Here is a 14,110-nt window from a genome sequence, read left to right as displayed (position 1 = left end):
ATAGCAAAAAAAAGTGACTAGAACAAATGCTTTCAATATTCTGAAGGAAATTATTTCCAAACTCTGTATTCATCCAAGCTATCAGTCAAACGTGAGGTAGAATGGAGACACCTTTGGCCATGCCATTACCAAAAATTTACCTTCCTTGTACTTATCTCAGGATCCTAATAAAGAATGTGCTTCACCAAAACAAGGAAGGAAATAAAGAAAGAGGAGGGAGCTAACAACAGGAGGGAGGCAAAGGAATGCTCCAAGGTCACAACAGGGCAGGATTCCTGGAAAGAAACTGGCAAATGGAAAAGCAAAGATAAATCCATGATTGGTTCTCTGAAGAAAACAGTAAAAAATATTGCCTGATTCATTCTAAGCATTTGAAAAATAGCACTTATGGATACTCTAAGGACATGATGGGCCACTAAGAAACACACAAGAGCTATAAGACTTAGAAACTGTGTAAATCAAAAAACAAGGCAAACATTAACTCCAAGAAAAGCAAATGTCAGAGAAGAAGGAAACACCTTAGATATTAGAATACTATAAGCACTTTGTCTTTAAGTAAAAATTTCCATAGTATACTGGGGCAACAGGGAGGTTTGAAGGGTAGGAAAGTCTAAGAAATCTAAATTTTCTCCTATAGCTGAAAACCAAGATTCAAAAAGAAACAACATATCGTTAATAAATGTAGAAGTAAAAACCAGAAGTAAAAAAAGATATGTTTCAGTAGAAGGTGGAGAAAGAACTGAAGTTTCTCATTACAACCTTCCAGTGGATTGTAGTACAAACTGATTTCTGGCTGTGGCCTCCCTTGGTACTGTCTGTCTTTCTAAGATCAGGAAGCCTGGGGGACGCACTTTTTCTCCTGACAATGATGCCTCTGGGCTACCTGGAGAAAAGGCTGGATGGAAAGTACAGAACAGAGTATAGGACCGCAGTACACTCAAGGAAGCACGGGCCTTGCCTCCTGGACCATCACCCTGCCTGCACCAGTCCCTAAGCCTCCAGAAGGCAGCTCACCTCCCCGGCAGCATCTTGGCAATCTCAGCCCATCGGTTGCCCAGCACCTTGTGGGCCTCACAAATGATGCGGTCCTCTTCCTCGGTCCAGCAGGACTTCTTCACCTCAGGGTTGAGGTGGTTGTGCCAGCGCTCCCGGCACTGCTTTCCCAGCCGGCCCTTCAGGTGCTTGGCAATCAGCGTCCACTTCTTTGTGCCATACTTCTTGACCAGCTCAATGACCTTGGAGAAGAGTCTCTGTGAACCAGCAGGACCAGCACTTCCCTCACCCACTCTTCAGTATCTTTACATCCACATGAGCCTCACTGTGGCTGTTGAGAGGCACCACTGGCCGCACCCCCCCTCAAGTATCATGGGAGTTAATGGGGATGCTGCTCAGAGGACTTTGTGTAGTCCATGTGACTGAGTCCATGTCCCTGTCAGTTATGGCCTAAATAAACCAAAGAAAGGAAAAGGATCCCCAAGGTCCTCCTGCCTTCCTCCTCAGAGCTCAAGCCAGCCTACAAGGCTCCAACCCACAGTACCCAAGGATCTCTGCCACTGCAGAGCTATGTGAACTAAGTGTAGGAGACATGTCTTCCTCCTGCCAGACATACCTCAGGTGCCACAATCCCCTGCAGCACTTCTGTGGAGATCAAGAGGGTAGAACCCCAAGGCACAACTAACTATGGCTTGATTTCAGTTCCCAACTGCCTCTCAGTCAGGCCCCGTGGCTCAGAACACAAACCACAACAAATGTAGCCACCAGAATCAGACCAGGCCCCTCACAAATTCTCTCTATATACATTCTCATGTACACATAGGTCACAGCACACTAAGAAAGACAGACCCTTCTGGGCAAAGGGATTTGGGTGAGAATTATTCAAATCTATTTCTGTGTAGTTTAAACATTTAGAGCAACCACACATTACTTGATTAAAGAGGAAAAAAAAGGAGCTGAACTTGGTAGTGCATGCCTGTAATCCCAATGAAAAAAGCTGAGAAAGGAGGACTGCAAGTTTGAGGCCAGCTGGGCAACTTAGCAAGACCCTCCAAAATTCGGTAAAACCTTTTTCAAAATAAAAAAATAAAAAGGACTGGGGATATAGTTCAGTGGTAAAGCACCCCGGGTTCAATCTTAGTACCAGAAAAAAGAAAGGATTCTAAAAGCAATTTTAACATATCTAGCTTCCTTCTCCTTCCTGCTTTCTTTGGGTGCTGTACCTACAACCACGGAATGGAATCTCTGGACTGACGTGGGGGAGAAGACCCAGATGAGGAACTCCCAAAAAACAGCCCAGGACGGTCATGGAGCTGCCCTTCCTAGGGTGAACAAATCCTCAACCCTCTTTGAGCCTTGGGTCTCCCCACTTATAAAATGGGACTGAGAGTTCATCTTCTGCCCATCTCAAAGGACTATGGTGCTCCCAACAAACAAGGCACCCCAGAAGCTCTGAGCTCCTTTACATCACAATAAAGGAGATCAGCAACCACTGCCTGCTGAGCAAGCCCCTCATGCACATCACCTGTTCACTGTTACAGCAGGTACGGCAGCTGTTTCCTTTCATGAATGGGAAAAAGTCGGGTAACTCATCCAGCAGCCCTGAGCCCATATGTAAGGAGTGAGGAGATTTAGACACTCTGAGGCTCTGAGCCTTGGGGCCAGAGCTGGATAGTATGGCCCAGTTCAGACTGACAAACAGGATGAGTCACATCCACCGTTTAAGTGGACACCCCTGCCACCAGGCAGGGCAGCCTCACAATGCCCAGATCACTGGAGGTGAGTAAAGTCCCACCCTCTGTGCAGCGCCAAGTCAATAGTTACCTTCTGGTCTTCCTCTTTGGTCCATGGCCCTTTGACAAGGTCTGGATTCAAAACCCTCAGCCATCGGTACTGGCATTGCTGGTCCGTGCGGTTCTGGGAAGGGAACAGGAACCTGTGAAAACTTCTAGGATAACTGGACTCTGGCTGAACACTGGGCTCAGGGCCCTGGGGCCTCAGGTGGGTGCACTTACCCCAAGCACCCATCACATGCTACACTCCCACATGACAGAACATGGGTGCTTTCCCTTTACTATAAAGCAGGATGAACTCAGGCCCCTGTGGAAAGCCACTTCCTACCACCTAAGCACAGAGGACCCTTCTACAGAAGCTTTGTGGGGCATGAAGGAATCCCTGTTTTCTGGGGAAGCATGTTTATTCCTTGAAATGTTCAGATAACCTACAAGACAGGGAGCTGAAGGGGGAGAGGGCTCTGCTGACTCTGCCCCTGAGCTGTCTGAGGAACCCCAACCGTCACCCAGATGGGAGCTACAGTGATACTCCTGCCTCCAGTCACCTACAGCCTGGGTGTTAGGGGTGCCAGCGGGGGCCCCTCATCCTCAGGGGGCTCTAAATGTTCAGATGTGGAGGGACTAGCCAGCTCTTCAGGGCCCCCACTGTGAAATCTGCTGCAAGTATCACTTCCCCTCTGTAGAGAAAATGAAGCATCTATTCTCTCCAGTTTTGCAAGAAGAAATGCAAATAGGCCATCAACCACATACTGCAAATGTCTCTGAGCCTAAAGGCTCCCAGGCATGCTGAAGTAGCTGAGAAACATTTCTGGTAGGCTTCCTCAAACCGGTATGGGAAGAAAAGTCCTGGGACACACTGGTTACCCAGACCCTTGTCCTACAAAGGGGCTCCAGAGAGGCCTACTCACGGGAAAGTGGCTGGCCAAGAACTTCCAGTCTTGCTGTCCAAACTGCCTCACCAGAGCCCTCAGCTGCTCATCCTGCCAATGAAAGGAAGACCAGCTCATATGTACAGGAAGTCTCGCAGCCACCCCTGATACAGCCTCTTTTATCCACTCTTGAAGTGAGCACTTACTCTGTGCCAGATGCTAGTCACAGCAATAGCCAGCAACAAATCTGACAGGAGCTCATAAGGCTTACAATCTAGAAGGAGGCAGATGCTAATCAAACTGCCCATAATGCCCCCCTTCTCTATACAGGGGTATAGTGATTGCCTAACCAGGAAGACCAAGGGAAGGTTCCAAAGAAATGCAGTATAGCTGGAATGCAAAATGGTTCTAGAAGGGATGGCAGGAGCCAGACCACAGGTAGAATTTAGGCCTCTACCTCCTAAAGCCACTGGTACAATTTGGGCAATGCACAGTTAAGGTTCCATGTGCTTGTTACAAAGTTCCCTTTGGCTGCTGCAGAAGGAAAAGAGTTGAAAGAAGGCAGAGTGTATATGAAAGCCCTTATCATACCAAGACCAGATTTTATGGCAGAATCAAAAGTAGCTGAAAGGATAGGCTGGGGATAGAGCTCAGTTGGTAGAGTGCTTGCCTTGCATGCCCAAGGCCCTGGGTTTGATCCCCAGCGCGCGCGCGCGCGCGCACACACACACACACACACACACACACACACACAAAGTAGCTGGAAGGCAAAACAGAAGCTGTCAAAATATTCTTCGGCCAGGAATGGTGGCACACAGCTATAATCCCAGCAGCTTGAGAGGCTGAGGAAGAGAATCTCGAGTTCAAAGCCAGGCTCAGCAAAAGTGAGGCACTAAGCAACTCAGTGTCTCTAAATAAAATACAAAATAGGGCTGGGGATGTTGCTCAGTAATTGAGGGCTCCCGAGTTCAATCCCTGGTACTCCAGAAAATTAACATTGATTCACACAACATGAATCTCAGTATCATGATGATGAGTCAAAGAAGTCAGACATAAAAAGATGCTATATAATTACATGCATGTGAAATTCTAGAAAACATAATCTAAGCTAAAGGGACAAAAAGGTAGTCAGTTGTTGACTGAGGCCAGTGGGGGAGGGAGAGCTATTGGGGGTAATGGAAATATTCTAAAACATGATAATACTAGTAGATTCATGGCAGTAATGTAAGTACCTGTGGAAACTCATTGAATTGTATTTAAAAGGCTGTGGTTGTTTTTACAAGAAGCATTCCTCAAATTGATTTTTAAAAAAAAAATCTTCCAAGAGTGGTAGTACACACCTATAATAATTGCAGAGACTTGGAAGGTTGAGGCAGGAGAATTCCAAGTTCTAGGCCAGCCTCAGCAACTTAGTGAGACCCCGTCTCAAAATAAAAAATAAAAAGGACTGGGGATGCAGATCAGTGGTAAAGCACCCCTGGTTCAATCCTCTGTACCTCTCAACCAAAAAAAGAATTAAATAAAACCTCCCATGGCTCCAAACTGCAAACTCCCAGAGTTTCTGAGCCCCAAATTCAAGGCCCTCTAGGAACTGATCTCTTTTCACCTACCTCACTCAACACTTCCCCTTCAAAAGCCTGTCACTCCAGAATTGGACTCCTGAACTCACTTTTCTTTATCCACAACCATTTCCTACTCTGACTTACCCAGTTTTTTCCAGTTTGTCTTCCCTCACAAATGAATTTCCAAATCCTCACCCTGAGCTCAAAGGTCACTTTCAAGCACTCCCTAACCTCTCAGGGAGCTGTAATTTCTCCTTTGAAAGGTACAACATCCCCTCATCCAACAATCAGCAAGTACCTCCAAGTGCTAGGAGCCTCACTCAGTGTGAAACAGAGGGGAAACTCCCCCGGTGAGCAGCAGCTGAACACTGGCCCTGCCCACAGGGATGACTACAGTCTCCTCTCCAGCCCAGGGGTAGTGCTGCCCTGAGGCAGGAACAGAAAGGCATGTTTAGTATTTGAAGAAACATCTTGGAGGATTGAAAAGGGATTTATACCTCATATAGAAAAAGATTTTTGTTGGCTGGTTGGTTTGTATAAGAGGAACAACTATGTTGCCTGGTCTGGCCTCAAACTCCTGATCTCAAGTGATCCCCCATCCTCAAGAGTAACAGGGATTACAGGCCTCGGACACCATGCCAGCCTTATAAAGCAAATTTTAAACTAACAAACAAACAGGCCTACAACTAAACACATCAAGGAAAACAGAAGTGGAATAAAAAGACAAGAACAGGAGTCTAAAATGGAACAACCAGTTAAGGAAAAGGTCTGCTGTAGCGTACTGCTCAGTGATAGGGTATGTGCTTAGTGTGCCCCTAGTTTCAAATCCCAATACCCACCGCCCCTCCCCCCGCAAAAAAAAGGAAAGTTAAAAGAAAAGGTATGGTGGTTTCTATAAAGTTAAACCAATACCCAATATATGAACACTATTAATCTTCCAAGAGGAATCAAAACACACATTCACAAGCAAAAAACAAAACAAACAAAACTTATGCAAGAATCTTCATATAAACATTATCCACAATTAGCAAAAACTACAAAAGTCCAAACAGCCACAAACAGGTAAAATGTACATGCAAATTGGGCGCGGTGGCACACTCCCATAATCTCAGCGGCTCTGGAGGCTAAGGCAGGAGTATCACAGCTTCTTTTTTTTTTTTTAAGAGGGTGGGAGAGAGAGAGAGAATTTTTTAATATTTATTTTTTTTTAGTTCTCGGCGGACACAACATCTTTGTTTGTGTGTGGTGCTGAGGATTGAACCCAGGCTGCACGCATGCCAGGGGAGCGCGCTACCGTGTGAGCCACATCCCCAGCCCAGGAGTATCACAACTTCTAAGCAGCCTCAGCAAAAGGGAGGCACCAAGCAATTCACTGAGACCCTGTCTCTAAATAACATACAAAATAGGGCTGGGGTTGTGGCTCTGTGATTGAGTACTCCTGAGTTTAATCCCTGGTAATTAAAAAAACAAAAAAGTTCACACAAATAATGGAAGTTACCCAGTAATAAAAATGGATAAACTACTCAATCATGCAACATTGTGCTGAGCAAAATAAGCTAGATACAAGCCAGGCACAGTGGTGTATACCTGTAATCCCAGCTACTCAGGAGGCTAAGGAGAAAAGATTGTAAATTCAAGGCCAGCCTTAGCAATTTAGCAAGGTCCTAAGCAATTTAGCAAGATCCTGAGATCCCATCTCAAATAAAATATAAAAAGGACTGGATACATGGTTCAGTTGCTAAAGAGCCCTGGGGTACAATCCCTGGTACAAAAAAAAAGAGAGAGAGAAAGAAACTGTAACATGTTTGAGCCCAGCCTTGGTAACTTAGTGAGATCCTGTCTAAAAATATAAAGGGCTGTGGGTGTAACTCAGTGGTAAAGCACCCCTGGGTTCAATACTGACTACTAGGGGAGAAAAAGTCAGATACAAAAGAATACAACTGTGTGATTCCATTTATAGGATGTTCAAGCATAGGCACAAACTCAGATATTAGATCAGTAATTGCCTGATCACAAAATGACACAAGATAACTTTTGGGATAATAAGGGTGGTGTTTACGTGAGTATGTATTTACCAATACCAGTCAAATTGTTTAATTTAAAAGGTGCACCTGGAGTGGGGGTGGTGTATCTCAGTGGTAGAACACTTGCTTAGCACACAAGAGGCCCTGGTTCCATCCTGACCCACCAACCAAAAAAAAAAAAAAAAGACAAACAAGAACAATTATTCAATTATATACAATGTGCTTAGTATACATAGGCCCTAGTTTCAACCATCAGTACCAAAAAAACCCACAAAGAAATAAAAAGAAAAGGCCTGACATTTCTATAAAAACCAAACCTTCACCCACCCAATGAAATTATTTATGAATCTAAGCAGAATAAAAACACATCCCTCCAAAAAAAACTTATGCAAGACTCTTCATTTGATTATATACAAATTATACTTCATTAACACAAATAATAAATTATACTTTCAATACTTCTTTTAAAGAATAAAAAATATATCTAGTAGAAAATCAATTCAGAGCTTCATGTTATAAGATTCAATATGATTGGGGCTGGGGATGTGGCTCAAGCGGTAGCGCGCTCGCCTGGCATGCGTGCGGCCCGGGTTCGATCCTCAGCACCACATACAAACAAAGATGTTGTGTCCGCCGAGAACTAAAATAAATAAATATTAAAAAAAAAAAAAAAAGATTCAATATGATTAATTTAAAAAATAAAGAGGGGGTGGTAGATTTGGCAGGTGCTCCTGCATTCCAAAGGTGCTGTGTCGGATGTTCCTACCAAACCTCATGAGAAAATTTATATTTGTGAGGTATGAAGAGGTGATTAGGTCATGTCTCTGTCCTAATAAGTGGATTAATTCATTCATTCATGGATAAATGAATCAATGGGCTAACATCTTGATAGTAGCTCTGTCAAAAAAAAAATCTTTTTTTTTTCCAGCACTGGGGATTGAACCCAGGGGTGGTACCACCCCTGTCCTTTTTTCTTTTTCTATTTTGAGACAGCATCTCGATAAGTTGCCCAGGCTGGCCTTGAACTTGCAAGCCTTCTATCTCAGCCTCCTGAGTCAATGGGATTACAGGTGTGCACTGTCAGTCTTGCCCAACTGACTGTCTCTTGTATGAGGCCCTTCTCTTGCCATGTGAATGCCCTACACTACCTCAGGGCAAGCAAAGTCCCCATCAGCAAGAAGCCTTCACCAGCTACAACCAATCATCCTCAATCTCCAAGCTTCTAGAATGGTGAGATCAACAAATCCGTATTTGTAAATTACCCAAAGAGTACCAGGCAAGGTGGTGGATGTCTGCAGTCCCAGAAACACAGGAGGCTGAAGCAGGAGAATTCCAAGTTCAAGACCCTAAGCAACTCAGAGAGACTGGCTCAAAATTACAAAAAAAAAAAAAAAAAAAAAAGAGGATGCTCAGTGGTAAAGCATTCCTGGGTTCAATCCCAAGTACGGGGGGGGGGGGGGGGGAGGATAATAAGGATAATAAGCACAATCAATATCCATAATACACATAATGCAGGATACACCAGACTTTCAGGCAACACAAAAGGAACTATTGGCCCTGAGGTCTGAAACACATACCCCACCCACTCCATCCTCATAAAAGACTGCCCAAGAATGCTCTGAGAAGAGGTAAAGGGGAGAAGCAGAGGACCCACCCACTTCTTCCACTGGCTCTTCCTCTTCATCCCATCAGTGGGGACATCAGGTAGAAAACCCCGGCTCAGCTGTCTGGCCAGGCACCCAGCTGCCATCAACCCTCTTCTTCCCAGCTCTAAGGAGTTGCTATGGCACTCACCTCCTCATGGGTCCATTTAACCTTGCACTTGCTGTCTTTCTGCTCCAGAACGTCTGAGTCAATGTCCTGGTAGTGCAGCTCATCAAGCTCCTCACTGCAGGAAGAGTGAGCTAAAGGTCAAGGACAGTGTCCACAAGCTTTTACATCACGAATGGACTGTGTGCCCAGCAGCCAGACAACTCTAGAGAAAGGTTTGGGGAGGCAGCCTTTTACTTACTCTGCTTTTTAAAAAGTAGGTACACTTTTACCTTCCTCTCTTTAAAAATTTTTTTAATGAAATAAGGTTGTGGTTTGCTTTATTTTCTTCCTTATTCTTTATTTTCAGGAACACTCTAATGATTTCAAAAGCTACAAGAAAATAATTAAGGGCTGGAGATGAAGTTTATTGGTAGAGTGTTTGCCAAGCATGTGTGAAGGCTGGGTTTGACTCCCAGCACCACCAAAAAATAAAAGAATTTCATGATATTCAAAACCAGATTCCTAGTTGAACATGGGGTTGCATACCTATAATCCTATTGACTCAGGGCACTGAGGCAGGAGGATCACAAGTTCCAGAGCAGCCTGAGCAATTTAGGAAGACCCTATCTAGAAATAAAAAATAAAAAGGGCTGGGGATGTGTGGCTCAGTAACAGAACACCCTTGGTTCAATTTCCAGTAACACACAAACATGATTTCCAGTCAATATTTTCTTTTCAATGAATTTATATTTGCAATGGATATTTTAAAGATAATGTATACAGGGGCTGGGATTGTGGCTCAGCTGTAGAGCACTCCCCTAACATGGGCGAGGCCCCAGGTTCCATCCTCAGCACCACATAAAAATAAATTAATTAATTAAAGATATATAGATAGATAGATAGATAGATGGATATAGATAATGTATGCAATCATCAAGCACCAGAATTTTAATATTAGTTACTTGGAAGCTGGATGTGGTGGTGTACACCTATAATCCCACCAACTCAGAAGGCTAAAGTAGGAGAATTCCAAGTTCAAGATCAACCTCAGTAACTAGGGAAGTCCTAAGCAATTTAGCAAGACCCTATCAAAATAAGAAGTAGGGCTGGGGCTGTAGCTCAGTGGAAGAGCACTTGCTTAGCATGTGTGAGGCATTGGGTTTGATCCTTGGCACCACATAAAAATAAAAAAATAAAATGAAGGCATGTGTCCATCTACAACGACAAAAAAAAAAAAAGTAAAAAGGGCTGGGAATGTGGCTCAGTGGTTAAGCACCACTGGGTTCAATCCCCAGTACCAAAAAAAGAAGAGACTATTAATTTTATTAATTACTTGGGAAAAACATTTTAAAAACATTCTCAGTAATTAAATCCATTTTTGTATATCCCTTTTTAATCCTGGCCTACACACTTACAGAGTTAACGGAGAGAAAAATCAGTATAAGTATCTGCATTCTAGGGATTTTACTCCTAACAGGCAGTTTTCCTGCTCCAAAAAGTCATATTTATCTTGTTTAATGGCTACAAAATTGGAGATGATGCATACCTCCAAGTTATGTCAGGTGTTCACAGAAGGCTGGTGACCTCCCCTAGCTCTACTAGCAGAACCTGCCTTAAATTACCTTTAACAGGTACATTCCTAGGTCAGGCATTTGTAAACTGAGAAAAGCCTACAGTTTTCCAAACAAACAAAGCAAAACAGCTCTTGTTCCCTAAAAGGCTTCCTTTAATCTCTATTCCTTCCTCTTCTTCCCCAGAACTCAGCATTACTTCCTAGCCACTCTCACAGTCCCACAGAATGAAGAAACCCTCAGACCCTTAGTTGCAACTGCCTGTGTTTACACCAACCACAAAGGTCAGCTCCACCTTCGTATCCTGGAATTTGTCACTAAAAGACCTTGAAGACATGTTTGCCTAGGGCATGACTGGATACAGAAATGAATAAATAAATGTGTAAAGCTGCTGCCTACTGGTCATTAAGAATGGCTAATTTGGGGCTGGGGATATAGCTCAGTTGGTAGAGAAAAGTGTCTTAAGCCTCATAATATATTGGTCACAGAAGGATCTGGAATTGAGTTTTGCTCTATCGTTCCTGACCCAATTCACAAGTCTACCACCACTGGTAGTATAGACAAAATCTAAAAGATTCTAATAACAGAATAAAATTGGCTTTAAAATCAACTGCCCACAAAAACTCCTTGCTGACAGAAATAATCTTTGCTTCGCCAGTAACCAGCACAAGGCCCAGCTTAGCCAATGTCCTGTCCAATGTCCTATCCAGTGTGGATACTCTAGTGCTCTAATTTGGTGTAATGAGGACAGCATCTCAGAACTAGAAGTTTGTGAGATAATATACTACTGTCACCCACTGGTGCTGGCCATCCACTTCCCATTCTCACTGTACCCAAGTAACAGATGTGGAAATTCAGGTTCACAGGAGTTATGCCATTTGCCAAATCCACGGCCAGGGTCTGAACTTCCTTAACTGCAAAGTCCTCATCTTAAAATCTCCACTTTAAAAGTAAAAGCTTGTTTGTGGTGACAACCACAAAAATTTTGGTGCAATATAACCTTTCTCTTGCCCTTGGATGTACTGGGCTCTGCTCCAGGGCCAAATGAGAAGGTTGAGTGAGAAATGGGGCACTGGGGCACAGGACAGTCACAGCCAGCATGACCAAGAGCTGAGGCTTGTAGAGTGCCTGGGTGCAGCAGGCATCCCTCACATGGAAGGGGGTACCAGGAGAGAAGTTACAGAGGAGTTGGAGATGGTCTAGGGAAGTGATTCCTGGAGTTAACACTTCCTGAAAAACTCTTCCTGGTCATTGGAGCTGCCCTGGCAAACTGGAAGACAGTCCCTGTGCCAGATATCCTGACCATTGCCCAAGAACCATATGCTTCGCAGTGGGGAGGAACGCTGGGGAAAGTCAGCAAAAAGGGCTTCTCAGATATGTAACCTCAGCCTGTGAAGGCCAGCATCACCCATCTGAAGACCAAGCTAAGGTTATTGGGTTGCACAGACCCAGGGAGGGAACATGGCTGGATCCCACTGACCCCTCTCCCAGACAGGCTGAAAAGACCAGAACTCAGGTCCAGGTCGACTCTGCCGCTTATTGCTTATTCTCTGGAGAATGAGTAAAATGGAGCCGCAATTCCTCTCACTGCCCCAGGGGCTGCTGGCAGAGCGGTCCAGATACTCATCAATTTCTGTACCTTCAACCCCAGCTGCCCAAAACTCGTGTGGAACCGGAAGAGAGAGAGGTCTCTGAAACTAAACCGAGCCAGATGCGTGACCCAAGTGGGAGAGACAATGGAACCCCCACTTGGCACACTCCTCAGTTGGGGAAGAGGGCTCGGGGGCTCTGTGCTTCCCGGAATGTGAGCAGAAATACCTATGGGCAAATGTGAACCACAACTGGGCTTGAACGACAAGAGTACCCCAGTATTTGGCCTCCCATCCGCTGTGACTTGGCTAATCACTCTCCCTCCCCATGGGTGGCCTCCCTTCCCAATAAAGGACTTTCCAGCCGACACTGGGCGTCCCACCCCCACCCCGAAATTAGGCGGGAGACAAAATGACATCATACAGGACTTGGTCCTGGTCTCTGGAGACCCGCCTGTTCCAGCTCCCAGGCCCAGAAGGCCCAAGACCGAGGTAGGGGTCTCAAGAGCCCCTTGGCTTTGCGCGCGACCCAGTGTCGACTGGACGGGGACGCAGCATTTTCCGCCGGAACCCCTCCACCACCATCTAGTCGCGGTCGTACCAGCCCCGGCGAGGCAGCTAGGGAAGAGGAGGACCCCAGCCCACCCGGCTCCGCTCACCCGCGAGTCCGCCGAGACATCCCCCCGGCCCGGGCCGCGCCGCGCTCGCCCGCCCGCGGCTGAGCCCGGAGCGGGAGCCGGGCCGGGGTCAGGACACGAACTGCTCCGGCCGCTCCGGGCCCTGGGCCGTGCTCCGAGGTGTCAGAGTACCCGCAGGTCCCGCCGACCGCTCGCAGGAACTGTGGCCGCCACCGGCGCGCACAGAAGCACTTTCCTATCTCCCGCCAAGCGCTTCGGCGCCGCCCGGGCCTGGCGCGCGAGCGTAGGGGCGGGGCCTAAGGCAGGGGTGGGGTCTCCAGGAGGGAGGAGCTTGCGAGCCGGACCTCAGGGAGGGGCGGGCCAGACCTTAGGGAAGGGCAGGGCAGGACCCGGCCAACCCCGCCGGAGGTATCGCCTTGGGAGACGTGCGTCCTTACAGGGTGCCACGTGACTTAGACCAGATTCAGGCCACGTGCGGATCCTGGGAGGCAAAGGAACAGCCCACGTAGCAAAAACTGAGGGAAGGCAATGAGGCATGAGGATGGGAGAGTCAGGCTGGAAAAACCACCTAGGCAAAATCAGTAGGCTAAGCCACTCCTCTGTCCCTACAGCTCTCACCCCACCTTAACTGGTGCTTTACCTACCTGACCGACTGGGTCCTCAGACCTGCTTATTGTTCAGACTCAGAGCCTCCCTCCTAAAATGCAAACGAAATGTCTCCAGACCTTAAATTTCTCTTCTCTCCCTGTGTCACCTTAGGGTAAATTCCTTACTCCCTACCAGGGCTTATAGGGTTCCACCAGATGACCACACAGGACCTGGCCAAGGGAACTGGCCTGGCCTCTGCATTTGCCTGGGCCATTATTTGAATTGGAACTCCCTTCCCCTCCCATCAGACTATTTCCTACTTATCCCAGGGGTCCTCTGCCCACCATCTGTTTGTTGACTTATGCATTTCCCCCTTCAAGCTAGGATCATAGGGAAAGGCGTTTCAAACAGCCTCTCAATTCATCCCAGAAGCCATTACAATACCTGATACAGGAAGCCCCCCATCCCCCCACCCCTGTACTGCTTAAAGGGTTTTTTTGACTTTTAAATTCAGTTTATCTTGCACTTAACAAATTTCTAGAAGTTCAGCAATAACTTTTCATTTTAGGTTGTCACTAACCAAATATCTAAGTGTCACCCTGGGAGGAGTGGGAGGGAACTGGAAATGAACTTTGAGAAAGGAGTCTGGGGCAAATGTGGCAAACTTGAGCCTTTTAGTGGGGCTTAGGCCTCAGAGTCTTCCAGAAACTGTTGGCCACGTGGGTACGGTT

The 14,110-nt window shown here is 46.1% G+C and overlaps 1 protein-coding gene across 2 annotated transcripts in view; it reads right to left on the bottom strand.

Moving 5' to 3' along the window:
• The window catches only part of Mybl2 (MYB proto-oncogene like 2), a 35,022-nt gene extending 22,007 nt beyond the window's left edge, over positions 1–13,015 (bottom strand). For both annotated transcript variants that reach the window (XM_076849108.1, XM_076849109.1), the window contains exons 1-5: positions 12,813–13,015; positions 9,036–9,129; positions 3,695–3,766; positions 2,818–2,910; positions 1,015–1,235 (exon numbers count right to left, since the gene is read on the bottom strand). In XM_076849108.1, coding sequence (XP_076705223.1) covers positions 1,015–1,235; positions 2,818–2,910; positions 3,695–3,766; positions 9,036–9,129; positions 12,813–12,832 — 500 coding nt within the window. In that variant the 5' untranslated portion in view covers positions 12,833–13,015. The remainder of the gene's footprint in view (positions 1–1,014; positions 1,236–2,817; positions 2,911–3,694; positions 3,767–9,035; positions 9,130–12,812) is intronic.
• Positions 13,016–14,110: the final 1,095 nt, after the last annotated feature.

This window comes from Callospermophilus lateralis, chromosome 3, assembly GCF_048772815.1.
Source record: "Callospermophilus lateralis isolate mCalLat2 chromosome 3, mCalLat2.hap1, whole genome shotgun sequence".
Classification (NCBI taxonomy): Eukaryota; Metazoa; Chordata; class Mammalia; order Rodentia; family Sciuridae; genus Callospermophilus; species Callospermophilus lateralis.
The sequence above is the reverse complement of the archived record's forward strand: the minus strand, read 5'-3'. Positions and strand labels throughout refer to the sequence as shown.